We start from the raw sequence: 15,506 nt of genomic DNA on the forward strand, positions 1-15,506 counted from the left end.
TGGAGAGGGATCAGAGACATTGTCATTGACAACTAAGAGGTCCACCTAGCTTAACATTGAGAAGCAGGCCTCTATGTCTAATTTCTTAAATTATGATTTTGGAGGTGGTGGTAGACTAGATTTCATAAAAAATAAAGTGTAGTCATGTGAATTGACTATACTCTTTTTTTTTTTTTTAAGATTTATTTTATTTATACAAGAGCCAGGGTACAGGCCAGATGAATGGGAGGGTGAGAGGGTTCACCAGAGACAGAGTGGGGAACAGAACAGGTAGACTGATGAAACACACTGCTGAGAGGAGCAGCGGGTGAGAGAGGAGAGGTCTGCTCACCATGTGGGCTGCTCCGAGGCCGGCAGGGATCGAACCAGCACTGCAGAGGCTGGGCGTACAGATTCACAATGCTGAGTTTAACTGCCTGCGCCACCAGGGAGGCCCCAAAATGACTATACTCTTGGTGGGATAAAAAGCTTTTTAAATGGGGCCTCCCTGGTGGTGCAGGGATTAGTCTCAGTGCCATGAATCTATCTACAGCCACTGTGGCCTGAGTTCATTCCCTGGCCAGGGAGCTAACCCACACATGGTACATCAGACCTCTCCTGTCTCAATGGCGGCTGCTCCCCTCAGCAGTGTATTTCAGTAGATCCACCTGTTCTGCTCCCCACTCTGTCTCCGGTAAATCTTCTCACTTCTCCCCCTGTACCTCTAATTCTTGTATTCACAAATATTTTTAAAAAAATTTAAAAAAGCTTTATAAATGAAGGGTACTAGATGTGGATCTGAGAGCTACAACCACATAGTTAGGCTGATCATTCCCTAGAGCTCAGGTTGAAGGACCAGAGAAGAGACCCACAGGAAAGGAGTAAGGTCTTGTATTTGGAGGGGTTCTAGTGGGGTGAAGGATTATGCTGAACATCTGTATTTCTGAGACAGGAAGGGTCCTGGGACAGGGAAAAGACTGACAGACATAACTTTGCTGTTCCCACATGCTGGTAAACAAGAGGTTAAACAAATCTGGTGACTCTAGGCCCAAATATCTGCTGGCATAAATTTCCCTGGTTGATGGCTTTTATTACTATTTTTCCCTAGCCTGTGCATTCCTGGACTTTATAGCTTATCAGGCTGGCTGTTGTAAAGGAAAAGAGTCACAGACCCTGAGACGAGACCAGTTCAAACTGGAGCTCCGGGCATACAGCCTCCATATGCTGTTCACTCCAAGATGGTCACAAGCCCTGTCTGACCACCAAGTCAACTGATTGGTGCTCACAATTAGCAACAGTATATGAACCACACTCAGAAAGACAAAATGGACCTCAGTCTTGATTTCTCAGCCAATAAAGTTTAATTCCTGTGTTCTCAAACCCCAGCCCTAAAACCTACGTAGACCCCTGATGCAGGCACCCTGGGAAGTCTCTCATGCCAGAGAGGTTTCCCTGGAGCTCTCTTTTCTTGCTCTTTTGCTAATCAATAAATGCTGACTCCTTGCCTGCCCTCACCGGTGTCTGTGGTGTTCTCTTTTTAACCTTGATCATAGAATCTCAAAAGCCCTTTCCCAGGACCGGGAGCTGGGCCCCTCAGTCCATCCCTACAATTCCCAGTAGGTGGAGCAGTGGCAGCAGCTGATATGCTCCTGGCTTGCTGGCCTGTGTGGCTGAAACGTGGGCTCAGACTGAAGCCCCCTAGGAGTGTTTCCTTGTCAGGGGACATTTTCACTAACCAGAGATTTTAGGAGATGAAAAGACCTGATCATGAGCCCTCAGAAGGGGCCCACAGATATGCAGACTGTATGCTTGAGAACTCCATTAAAAAAAAAAAAATCTAAGCATACACTTCCACATATGCCATTTCCTATTTACATATTACACACATACACACAGAGCTATGGCACTGCTATACTGGGCATGAAATACAGAACAGACCAGCCAACTTAAAAAGGATGATATAAAACACATTAAAATTGAAGTTCTGTTTTCACCCCCCACACTTGAGTATCCACTTGCTCACCTCTTGGTTCTCTGCAGAGATGTGAGCACCCAGCTGACCATGTTCGTGTCTCATGTTTGCCTTTCCAGACGGCATTTGACTAAAATAGTTGTTTATTATCAAAACATCCTCATGACCAGTGAATGAGGTTTAGGAGAGTCTGCCCAATCATCAATGAGAAAGTATTTTCAGAATTCTTATATAGAATCTTATGTGGAATTCTTATATAGAATTTGCATCCTTCTATAGAAACTTTATCTTTATGCTTAACATCATTTTTTTTTTAAAGATTTATTTATTTATTTATATAATCACTGGGCACAGTCAGAAGTGTGGGAGGGTGAGAGAATTCACCAGAGCCAGAGCGGGGAGCAGAGCAGGCAGAAGGACCGAAGCACACTGCTGAGGGGAGCAGCGGGCGGCAGGAGAGGTCTGCGCGCCATGTGGGACCCTCCTCCGGTGACCGGGGAGCAACCAGGGATCGAACTGGTGCTGCAGATGCTGCGGGCAGCTTCGCAACCCAGCGCTCAACCACTGCGCCACCGGGGAGGCCCTATGCTTAACATCATTTTATTTGGTGTTTCTTTTCCTACTCCCAATGTGGGATCATTCTTGGATGCTGTATTACTGTTTGTTTTTTTAATGCTATTAAAACTATCAGGTTAGATTTATGTTTATGTCTTATTCACTCCTTGAGGCCTGCAGACCTGATGACATGCCTCTCAGAGACTGAAGATCTGGTCCATTTTTACTAATTTAAATAGCTAGGGAATGCTGCAGCCTTATAGCATTAGAAATGCACATAACACCAAATTTCTATACTTTTAATTTCTTTTTATGATAATGAAGTTGCAATTTTGCATAGTAATCAAATGACTTAGTCTAATCCCTGAGGATTAGGAAATGAAGGCCCAGGAGAGCAAATAAGGCTTAGAAAAGTACAGAAACTGCCAGAACGCAGGTTCCTGACCTTAGGTGATTGTCTGTCTATCAGGGGCACATTGTGGTTCTCAGATTCCTTCTGCCCAGGCTTCAGGGTAAATGAGTGGCTGCAAGCACAGAATTGGGTTCTAATTTTTAGGGGAACAGTCTTTAAAACTCCTTGTATATAAATCAGTGGCTGCACTTCCTCAAAAAAGACCTTGAGATGCAGGTTTGACCTCTTCACCTGATGTACAGCCATTCAACCTGCTACACGTGCTCAATGTCCTCTCTTTTAGACCCCCTTCCTGTCATCTAGCTAGAGAGCCAAGGGTCTTAGGTGAAAAAAATAAACCCCCCAGTTGAAAGAACAAAGATGAGGTACATTTAAAGCCAGGACACAGGCCTGTTCAACACCTTGAGTGCCCACAACTCAGTCCCCTTTGCTCCCATCTCTCTGTCCCTGATTAGGGTGTCTTCTCCTTCTAATGACTGGGGTGAAAAAGGCTGGGGATGGATGTATACTATGGTAACCCTTTCATGGATTTTATGACTTCTAAGCAGTATCTAAGTATTGCTAGGACAGGAAGGGTTAGGAAAGGGTGTATTTACAAAGATAAAGTTTCAAATGCAGAGAAGTTCTTCCAGTGCATGGATGGATGTGCTGTATGTGGCTGTGGATTCAGGCACAAGGAGTCAGGGGTGGTTTCCCCTTTTGGGAATATGTTCTAGAACAATGGTGTTTATCACTTCATTGTATACTTTTACATGGGACAGCTCTACAGTGGACAAACAGAATGGCCAGCCACACACAACTGTGCCAGCTGCACACACATCTGCTTTCCGTATTGCCCATCTCTCTCCCCTCTCTCCACAGACGGTGCACCTTGTGCAGTCAGATGTGCAAGCAGCTTGTTTATGTCTTCAGCGAAGTCCTCCATTTCCCCTCACACATCCGGGGCTCTACTTGTATTACAGCAAAACTGGGAAATGAGAAGTGCAGATACTCCATGCCCACACTGGGGATGGAGTTGAACTTTGGGCAGAAGGACTGGGTCAGGACTGGTCCTTTGATTTTTTCCTAGCCCCAAAAGGATAACTGCTTGTACGAGGTATGAAATTGAATGAGCTGGTTCAGAAAGCAGGCCTGAACTACATCCGTGCCCCTAGAGAGATCTGGCTATATGCAGTCTAGGAAAGGGGACTTGGGGACACCGGGAACTTGTCTCCAAATATACTAAAACATGCATGGTAAGAGGGATGAGGTCTTGAGAAGCTGCAGAAGGACAAGACCAAGACCAAAGGGAGTTACAGGGAGAGAGGTATCAGTCGAGCTGAGGAAGGCTGTTGAGAAGTCAGGCTCTCCAGAGCACTGTGAGCAGCTATCACGGAGGTATTAGGGGTGCTCTAGTTCACAGAGGATTGTGAGTGGAGGTAGGGAGGGGCAGTAATTAGGAATTTTCATTCTGTCTCTAATACTGCAACTGAATCACTACAACGATATCTTCCAGAAAGAAATGAAGGTAATCTTGAGAAAGCAGCTGCCCTTAGATAACAGAACGGTAACACACAGCTGGGTGACTTTATGCCTCTAGAACCTCTTTAGGCACCAGTTTCCTCACCGGAGAACATGAAATAATAACTGCTAACTGAGTGTTTATTGTGGGCCAGGGACTGTCTTATTTTGCTTATATGTAATTCTTACAACTCATTTTACAAATGCAGAAACTTAGACCAACACAATAGGTGATTTACTCAACGCTATAGAAATACTAAGAAGGAGAGTCGGGTGAAGCCCCTGGGAGACTTCTAGACACATTGCCCCCAACACTCAGCACAGGATCTGGGACAAAGTAAGGGCTCATGTGACAACTACTATAGAGAGGCAGCAAAAACACAGTGTCAAGAGGGAGTGCTCTGGGGCCATTCTGTTTCACATTATGTGGGTAACTGAAGTTCTGTACACCTGATGTGCTGATCTGTAAAATGGGACCAAGAATCTGTAGTTCATAGGGAGGTTCAAGATTAAATGATTTAATATATATAAAATGTTTAGTAGGAGGACTGGTAACTAATAGGTGGTCCATAACTGTTAGCTAGTTCCATAAAAACATGCCCTGTGTTACAAACACACGTAGGTGTCTTATATATTAATATAACATACATGACATCCATGACTGTAATATCCATATATACAGGGCCAGGAGAGCCACAGTTATGTAATGAGGCATATTAATAACCACTGACCTCTGCTAGTTGTATGGTATAGTAGCTAATATGCCTATTTGATAACTTGGTGCTTAATCAAGCCCCAACTTCTGTGCATATAGGCCTTCAGTTCAGTTGCATGGTGGTGACTTTTCTACTGCTGGCTACTCTCCTTGAAAACTTGCCCCAGCTATTCCCTGAACCTTTAATCACATGAAATTTCCAAGATGTTGAAAGGGAAGGGGACAATAGAAGCAATACTGAGAAAAAATGCAATGTTCTCCATTGGCTTTCTGCTGTAAGCTATTTAAGACACACTTATGCCTGATTTGGGGATGGAGCCTAGGTACTTCCACTCAAATGTGTGGACTTGGTGGTTCTGCTGTCCTACCTGGTGAGCTTGGTGCCAATCTGCTGTCTCAGCTCCAGTCTCTCCTCGTCTGTCTGCCTGGGAAGGATGTTCTTTTCTTCGAGCTCTCGCTTGGAAGGTCGGTTGCTGAGTTTGATGGCCAAGGAGTCCTTCCTGCACACTTTCATGGCCAAGGAGCCTGCAGGAGGGAGAAACGAGTTAATAATATCTATTTGAACCTGAATGGGCTTCCACAGGGCCATGCATGCGTCCCAAGATAAAAGGCAGAAAGACAAACACAAATCGCTTAACACCTGAGAGCAGTTAAGGCCACAAAGGACATTTACACAAAGTTCCTGCAGCCTGCATGTTTTAGGCACCCAAAGTGTGGTAAGTGTGGGGGAAAACAGGGGGACTGCTTATGGGGTTCTCTCTAGGAATGGCCAGCATGCAGGCAACAGCACAAAGGAGGGCAGGACAGACTGTGGGTGCAACAGAATGCGGAGGTGGAAGTGACTAGGAAGCTTCACAGAGCAGGGGAGACTGGTGCCTGCAGGGTAGCTGTGATTCCAGCAGCAGGTGGGCTGGTCGCCTCCCCATGGGGGAAAGCGCCAGCAGTGCTGGGGTACAAGAAAAATAAAGCTGGACAGAGATAGTGGGGTCAGTTTGGAGCAGGAGTGGAAGTTTGGTCTTTCTAAGGATTGCTTCTTCTTATTAACATAAGAGATTCTGAGAGGCCGGGGCAGGGCTTTCTCACATCTGGTGTAAACTCAGATCTAAATTAGGGCCATTTTGCACTCCCAACCTCACCCTCAGGGGACACTGGGCAAGGGCTAGAGACATTTTTGCTTGTCAAAACTGGGGTTTAAGGGGGAGATTGTGCCCAGCATCTAGTGGGTAGAGCCAGGCAAGCTACTAAACATCCTACATGCACAGATGGTCCCTAAGACAAACAGTTATTGGTGCAAAGTGTCAATAGTGCGGAGATTGAGAAACCCTGCTCTGAAACGTTTTATTCTCTGGGCAAGAAATGGTGATCGGAGGCTGAGCAGCTGCTCCTTCCATTCAGCCATCATGTGGGTCTTTGACATTATGAAGCGCTTGACATTATTTTGATCATTTTATTGTTCACCAGGATTCCTGCCAGCTTTCAAATTTAGCAAGCAATCTGAAGCCTGGGAAGTGTAAAGCAAGAGGCAGAGACTGGGAAACAGTAAATTGAGGGATTCCTTTGGATTTTATTTAGTGGCGCTCATCTCTTTCTTCCTCCACTCATTTTAGAACATGGGCTTTGAAACTAGGCTTAGTTGGCATCAAATCCCAGCACAGCCACTTACATATGTGAGGTTCTGAGCAAGTCCCTTGCCTCTTTATTTTGTTCCCTTATCTGTAGAAGAAGTGGGTGATGACGATGTCACCAGCTATTGTAAGATGCAGATAAGAGAATAAAATATTAGTATGTTGTCAGACACACAGTGTATATTCAGTAAAAGTTCACTATAATATAAATTCACTTATTAAAAAGTTGACTAAATATCAGTTCATACTCAGAACTAAAATTTATTTATCATTTCTTTTTTAAAAGATTATTTTATTTATTTATTTAGTAGAAGAACTGATGAGTAGGTTAGGGATGTGGGTGGGGTCGGCAGGTTAAAGGATGCTCCAGAGACAGAGCAGGGAACAGAACAGGCCGATTGACTGAAATGCACTGCTGAGGGGAGCAGCGGGCGAGACAGGAGAGGTCTGCCGCGCCATGTGGGTAGCTCCCTGGCTGGGGAGTGAACTCAGGCTGTAGTGGTGATAGTGCTGAGACTTAACCTCTAGGCCGCCAGGGAGGCTCTATTTATCATTTCTGACCAGAGTGATAGATTTTTAAGTTTGCTTTCTTCGTATATTCTCTAGCATATTTAGAGGCTTCAGAACATTCTAAAGTAGCTGATGTGTGCCTAGAAATGAATTTGTTGTGCACACAATGATTAGTATGTCTGAATATCTTATAAACTGGAACTGAGCTTTAGGACTCCCCCTCTTCTTTGTTTGAGGGAGGAGGTTGCATCTTAAGGGAAGCAATCAAAGAAAGCCATAAAGAGGAAGCGGGTGGTGTTGCAATATCTGGAGCTATGCAGCTGCTTTCAGGACATCTGCCCTCTGCCACTTCTCATTCTTCATCAGTTAAGTGAAGAAACCATGGCCCTAAGAGGTTAACAAGCTGCTCCATGAGCTAGGGCCTGTTGACACTAGACCATGGATTAGAAGCTACAGTGTCAGACAACTCTGGCAGCACTTTCCACAAAACCGTACCCCTCCGCCCCCGGGGGGGAGCTGAGATGCACGCACTGGTGTACAACGAGCTGTCCTCCTCCTCATCCTCCTCCTCATCCTCCTCTTCCCTCGTGTAGAGGCAGGAAGAGTCTTCGTAGTCTGATTCATGAGGCACATTTTCTTTATTGTCATCACATTCAATCACAACAGTTGGCACTTGTCTTATTTCCGGAAGGCCCAGAGGTCCTGCTTTTGTGACACCGTCACCCGAGTGCAAACCAGAGCTATGGTAAGAAGTGGCGCAGGGGACGCGCTGCTCAGAGCTGTTGAGAGAGAAAGAGGAAAGAAGACATTCATTCTGGCTAGCACCATAGATGTGCACTGGCACCTTTTAAAAACTCACTTGTCCAGTTCCAGGAGACAAAAAGCCTACTCTACAATTCAGGTCTCATTTCTCACTTCACAGCTGAACATTTTAGGACAACAGAGTTCCTCTTGGTGGTAGCAGCATGAGAATAGACAATGAGAAGTCTAATTCCCAGGGGATGATGGTGGCTGGTGGCTGCTCAACAATGTGAATGAATGCTACTGAACCGTGCACTTAAAATGGTTAAGATGATCCATTTATGTATGTATTGCAATTAAAAAAAATGCAAAAACTAGAAAAAATTCTAATTCCACAAATATTTCTGGTTAAGATCACTATCTCCACGTGCCAAAGGGAGGTTCAATTGCAATCACACTTCTCAAAAGAAAAAGATTTTCCCTAGATGGTGAAGCTAGTGATCCAGAAGAGAAAGAGGCAAGGTGTGATGGCCTCACTTTCCAAACTATGCAGCACACTAGGGGCCAAGGGCAGGAGAGTGGATGAAATCATATGAAATGTCACAGATAGAGAAAGGCTGGAGACCCATGCATGGAATGTCAGGGTGCACAAGGTCAAGGGTGACTTTGAGAAAGTTCTTTCCCAAGGACGGTTGTCAGACCCTCAACAGCCACAGCTTGGAGTTTCTGAAGGTTAATTTCCTGAGAAGCAATGATGATGATTGTCTTGGTTTTACCTCTTAAGTTGAGTCAGCTCAGAAAAAATATTTTTTAATTAAAATACATTTTGCTTCATAGTAAAAGCTATATAAAGTCATGGTGAGAAAATGAGGAGATGCATATCATCAAAAATAAAGAAAATAAAACAGTCATTTTCTTAATAGAGTCTATTGTGGATCCCTAAAGCAATTTAGAATCCTTTTTTGATAGACTCTGAATGAAGTCCAGCAAGAATAACGGAGCAGAAACATAGTTAAATATTACAATTTTTTTTTCAGAATAACTAGAAATAGAATTTGTATCTTTCATTTAAGGAATTTCTAAGCACAGGAAACTCAATGCATTTTACCATCCAAAAGACTTTGACATTTATAAGGAAATGGAGTGTGAGGTTATACTATATGTCAGTACATTTTACATTGGAATACTTTATATCCGGAAGAAAAATCTTCCTCACGAATACATGATCATCTCCTTATAAACTTTCAATTATGCTTCAAATGACTACTATGTCTAATTTAAAGTTAATTAACTTTCTTCCTTCTATTGTTTCCAAAGAGTTGTTTTTCTCTTTGTATTTTTCACATAACTCTTCAGTGACACAAATAGAAAATCTAGTTAACACATTATGAGCTATGATGTTTGAGGCAATGAACTAAATAACTGAAAAAAATCCCTTCAACTACTGAGTAAGATGAAATCACATATTTACAAAAGAGTGGCATCTTAATAGGTGTTAGCAGTTTAAGGGGTTCGTTTCCCTCCTAATTTAATATAACTGGCTATGAGAGTGGAAGGTGGGGCGCATGATAGATGCTCTCTGGATGACAAAGCAGACTGAAAGGTGAGTAACTGGGGGTTTACTGCCCTCCTCACAAAGCGGCCCTTCCATGAGTCAGTGACACCCACAGTATTCCAACCAGCTAGGATTTGTACACTGGGAATAGGAGATCTGGGATGGAAGAGGCTCGTGTTTTCCCCATCGTTGACTTTTCCTCTCCCCAATTATAGATTAATATTTAATGTCCCCACTTATAGTGTAATGGTTTCCACAAAGGTACAAAGATGGGGCTATAACAGGAGAGAAGGTTGAAAAACAGTCAATAGATATTTTTGTCTGACTGGAAGATTATTGTGAGGGGGGAGAAAAGTTGGAAACCAGAACACATAGAGTTTCCTTCATGTAGGAGGCTGCAAATTGCCTCAAGAGGATAGAGAAAGGAGAAATATTATGCAAAGGAAGATAAGAGACAGCCTAACAGGGAGTCTGTGATAAACAGAAGACTGGTTTCTCATTTCTCAGAGATACATGGGGGGCTGAGTAGACAGGGGTTGTAAGTAGGGTCCCGTAGCTGCTTTGGCGGTACCAGATAGCATGCTACCAGCCTTGTAAAATAGGGACCTGTCATGGTGATCAGTAAATACTTAAGGGTTGCAACAGAAACAGCTGTTGACCACATCTGGCCTATCAGGTCATCATTCTGGAGTGAATCCAGCCTATGACAGGACATCTAATCTTCTATAAGGAGAGAAAGTTTTTACTTTCCAGGAAGCTAGGTGAGTCCAAGAAAAGGATTTTGAAATATTCTATTTATAAATACCCATGGACTGTCAACCATGTGTCAGGAAATGTAATGGGAGAGATGTACTGGGAGAGAGGAAGACAAATATACAGGTGACCCCACACATGTGGTAACTACAGAACCACAGGGCAACAAGAAAAGACAGATGAAAGCAGAAGAGTTAGCTGAGAAGGAGGCTGGAAAAGTCTTAATGGGATCTCAGTTTGAGGAGTCAAAATATAGAGTATAAGTTTTACCACTTAGCATCTCTTGGCACTGGGAAAATTATTCACTCTTTGAGACATAGTTTTCTTCAGCAAAACAGAGTAAATCATACTGTTTAGCAGGGGTGGTGCATCTGAGGTGTGCCCTTGGCATGGCCTTGAATGAGACCCTTAGCTGTTACTTTTAGAAACGGCCTTCCTAGGGCCTCCCCTGGTGGCACAGTGATTGAGCGATGGGTTGCAAAGCTGTCTGCAGCCTCTGCAGCGCTGGTTTGATCCCCGGCCGCTGGCAAGGGTCCCACATGGTACGCAGACCTCTCCTACCACACCCGCTGCCCCCCCTCAGAAGTGTATTTCATCGGTCTGTCTGTTCTGTTCCCCTCTCTGGCTCTGGCGAAGTCTCTCACCCTCCCGTGCTTCTGACTGTACCCAGTGCTTGTATAAGTAAATAAATCTTAAAAAAAAAAAAAAAAAGAAACGGTCTTCCTATTGGCTTGAAAACTCTTGGTTTCATTCTACTCTCCACATGGTTGTCAAGCAACTTTATAAAGCTCAGAACTAGCTGCCTCATAAGATAAACACATGCAGTTTGCAGCAACATGGATGGAGCTAAAAGGGATCATGCGCAGCGAAATAAGTCAGAAAGAAAAAGAAAAATATGGGATGGTCTCACTCATAGCAGGAATCTAGAAAACCTAAACAAGAGACCAGGAAAAAGACTAATCAATACAAAGTAAAAATCAAAATCAACAAGCAACTATAAACCAGAGACACACTGAGGGGAGGAGGAGGGAAGAATGGGGAAAGGAAGGACTAGAGTCAAAATAAGGGGGGGGGGGTGTGCAATTGTATGGGGAATATAACCAAAATGAAAATGCATACATTGTGCAAAGATGAAAAAAGATGTAAGAATTATATAAAATAAAATATTTAAATAAAAAAAAAAGAACTAGCTGCCTCATGACTTAGAGTTCTGAAAATCTACCTGGTCTACAAAACCAGTGCTACAGCGTGACATAAATGGAAAAGCCACTTAACACACTATGGGCTATTATTCTACTCAAGGCAATGAACTAAATCAACTTAAACACAGCACCTTATTACACTGGGCCTCCACCCCTGGTGGTCGTGGGCTGGTAGGGGAACATCCAGCCAAACATCAGTCTTAAAAATGCTGGTTTTACATAATGGAATTGTCACTTAGAGGATTTGCTATAAATAAAAGTCCTCACTGCTAAAAAAAAAGTGAAAGCCAATAGCCTAGAAGCTGTAGTATAAACACAGCATGACAAGCAAAACCTTGTACAATTTGACCCATATTAACCCAGCCTCATTCCCCTTCCTCACCTCTGTCACCATATAACTTATGTTGTCACACACAAAACCGCTCAGCATGCTGTCAGTCTGGAAGATGCTCCCAGCCCTTCTTGACCTTGTTAATTTCTATTTATCTTTTAATACTTGTCTCAGGCAAGTTCCCTATGTTCTCAGGAGATTACACAATTATGAAAATTGTGAGCATCTGTTTGCTTACTAGCTTCTCCTCCCCAACCAAGCTGTAGGCTCCTTAAGATGCAGGAACCGTGTATTATTCATGTTCATAGCGGGTGCCTAACACCATGTATGATACACGGCTGACGCTCAGTAATTGCTTTTTTGTTTTTGCTGAATTAAAGAAATATGGGGTGGAATCACTAATATTTGGGTACATTTCAATATAACTGTTGATATTGAGAGTATTAAGAGATGATTTTTAGTTTTCAGGGAGGCATATGGTGGTGTGTTGCAGGGCCCCTGACTTGGTTGGCACTTCTATCAATGGCTCAGTGACAGAAAGGGCATCCTCATCAAATATATGGAAGAACTGAGGTAGAGAAGGAAAGAAGAGAGTGAAAAAAGCAACCATTTACTGATTGTGTCACTCCTTGATCCAGAAACTTTCACATCCAGAATCTCATTTGTTCTTCATAGCAACCCTGCAGGAGAGGTGTCAATATCTTCATTTTATTAAGCAGGAAATTGAGGTTCTGAGAGGGTGGTTAATAGGCCCATGAGGACTGTGGTAGCAAAGGAAGAAGCTGGAATTTGAACCTACTGTTTACATATGCTGTATCTAAAAACTGAAGTGTGCTATTTGAGAAAATGTGTGCTTACATTAACCTCTCCAGATTGCACATAAGCAAGGCAGAGGGAATGCCTCATCAACACATACAAAAATGGCATTGACTATATGTTTAAGATCTTACTAACCAGGGTAAGCAGTAGTGTTCTCCCTGGTCAATGCTGGGCTACACCTGGGGCTCCGAGTTTAAGGAATTCACCTTATACACTGGATGATAATGATTGGGATGGGCCCATCTGTCACTGTCATGGCTGCTTTGGCATCAGAGTGGCAAAGGAGGTGTTCCTGAACCTTGACTAGTTACCATCCAGTTCTTTACAGAAAAATTTTCTGACCCTGGGTCTAAACCAATGTTACCTAACCTCCATCATCCAAACTCCTTAATTTTTGTGTGTATACCATATTTAAAATCCATTTACATATGATTTATGTGTTTTTGTAAAATGCCAACTTTAAAAGACAAAGTTAAATAATATTCATTTCAAGTCAACACTTAAAAACACGTAAAACTCTTTTTTAGCCTCACCTTAAGCAGTAAGTCTTTGTAAGCATAGGTTTTATATGCTAATCACAACTTGCATTAAAATAAATAGGATAATCAAATGTTATCCTAAACTCAATTTATATAACACCAATGATAGTACATTTTGGTTAAAAGATGACCTAGACTAGATTCCCTCAACCTTGGCATGACTGACATTTTGGGCTAGAAAATTCTTTGTGGTGGGACTGTCCAGGACATTGTAGGAGGCATGTAGCACCCTGATCTCTGCCCATTGATGCCAGTGGCATCTCCTCCAGCTGTGACAACCAAAAATATCTGCAGACATTGTCAAATGTCCTCAGGGGAAAATCACCCATTCGGGAACCACTGACCTAGAGCATCCAAATTGGCTTCGTTACTTGCTGCATTCAGAGTTACACCACATGAGTCTCTTCTAAAGCAACCTTAGGACTGATTGTCAGGAATCTGCAGTATATGCTGAAAGGTTAAGAACTGGTCAGATCCTATCTGCTAAGTTCCTCACTGGCTATATCTTACACACTTTGTATCCACACTTAGATAATATTAGGCTTCCACCAGTGAGTAATTTATAGCCCTGCTCTGGTCTCTGAGGATTTATTCCATAATGTAAGAGTCCCACACTGACCCTTGAATGAAGCAGCTTTTCTCAATATGCCTCCCAGAACAGTGATTTACAAAATAATACTCTAGCGACCTGAAAGAGTCAACGTATTTTCCAGAGAACCTGTCAAATTGCCAGAGGAAAAGCTGACTCATATAATGAGACATATTCTGGATTAAGGATTTAGTTCACTCAGCATTTTTTTAAATTTATTTTTAAAGAACCAGGGTACAGGCCAGATGCTTGGGAGGGTGAGAGGATTCACCAGAGACAAAGTAGGAAACAGAACAGGCAGACTGATGAAATACACTGCTGAGGGGAGCAGCGGGTGAGACAGGAGAGGTCTGCTCGCCATGTGGGTTGCTCTGAGGCTGGCAGGGATTGAACCGGCACTGCCAAGGCTGTGGACAGCTTCACAGCACTGTGCTCAACTGCCTGTGCCACCAGGGAGGCCCCTGCTCAGTATTTGAAATCAAATGGATTTCACTGCACATCGGTTATGTTCACACTTCCTCTTCCTGGTGAGTGATTAGGAACTAAAACTGCAGGTAAACATAGAGGACCCTCATCCTAACCTCCTAGAGGGAGCCTCCCCTATCCCTTACTAGGCTACCATGCTTGATGAGAAAGCTTAACATTTTTAAATGCTCACACGGTGCCATGTATTAATTTATTTAAGTCTCACAAAAACCCTGTCCGACAGGTAGATCTTTACTTAACATCACTGATAGATTCTTGGAAACTGTGATTTTAAGCAAAACAGTCAGAAACCAAATTTATCATACACTAATTGATATCAGTAAGAGTTATGTTCCTATACCATATTTCTGACCACAAAAAAATCATGAAGCTTCTCAATGAAGACCCAAGACACTTCCAACATTAAACAATATTTTGCATTCATTCATTCACTTATTCATTTTCCAACCCGATTATTTCAGCTGAGGCTCAAGGTGGCTAAAGACTAGTCCAACAGCATAGGGCGAAAGATAAGAACCCACACTGAAAAAGAACCCCTTCCATCACAGGGTGTATTCTCTCTCTCTCTTTCTCTCTCTCTCTCTCTCTCTCTCTCTCTCTCTCACACACACACACACACACACACACACACACACACACACACTCTCTCTCTCTCTCTCTCTCGGACACTCAGACTGGGATATCTTCACATCCCAATCTCATTTCTATGCACATTTTTGGACCTGATGGAAAAATCAATTGATTGTTTGAATTAAAATCTCCTGGATCAGAGAATGTCATATTAGATTTCCTATCACTTAATTCACTAAAACCCCTAATTCTGAGTCTTGCTGTTGAACAGGAGGAGAATTAAAAATTTGGAAACAGTGACCTAGAGTTCTTTCCTAAGAAGAGTTTCCAAAGAGATAAGGCACAGAGATTAATGCAAGGAAGAAGGCCAGGTACCTGTGTGCCTTCCATCCCAGGACTGTGTGTGCACAGAAGATGTAACTGGGGTCACTGCATTTCCCAACACTACACTCGCAGGCTATCAGACCACTGCCCAGAGTGAGGTTGGGATTGGGCCTGTGGTATAAAATGGTAACAGATGAAAATAAAATGAATTGGGGAGACAGATTGTGAGGCATCCCCTAGTCCATGCAGATGAAGGTAGAGTGTACAAAGTTGACAATGAGGCCCTTCAAAGGTCTTTTAATTAGAGAATTACATCTTCAGACCCATTT

The 15,506-nt window shown here is 43.0% G+C and overlaps 1 protein-coding gene across 1 annotated transcript in view; it reads right to left on the reverse strand.

Moving 5' to 3' along the window:
- Nucleotides 1-5,497: 5,497 nt before the first annotated feature.
- The window catches only part of LOC311167460 (phosphatase and actin regulator 1-like), a gene marked incomplete at both ends in the record, with an annotated part of 511,830 nt that continues 501,821 nt past the window's right edge, over nucleotides 5,498-15,506 (reverse strand). Inside the window, 2 exons of the mRNA XM_084228480.1 lie at nucleotides 5,498-5,658; nucleotides 7,800-8,047. Of these exons, the coding sequence (XP_084084606.1) occupies nucleotides 5,498-5,658; nucleotides 7,800-8,047 (409 nt within the window). The remainder of the gene's footprint in view (nucleotides 5,659-7,799; nucleotides 8,048-15,506) is intronic.

This window comes from Talpa europaea (assembly GCF_964194135.1).
Source record: "Talpa europaea genome assembly, chromosome: 2".
NCBI lineage: Eukaryota > Metazoa > Chordata > Mammalia > Eulipotyphla > Talpidae > Talpa > Talpa europaea.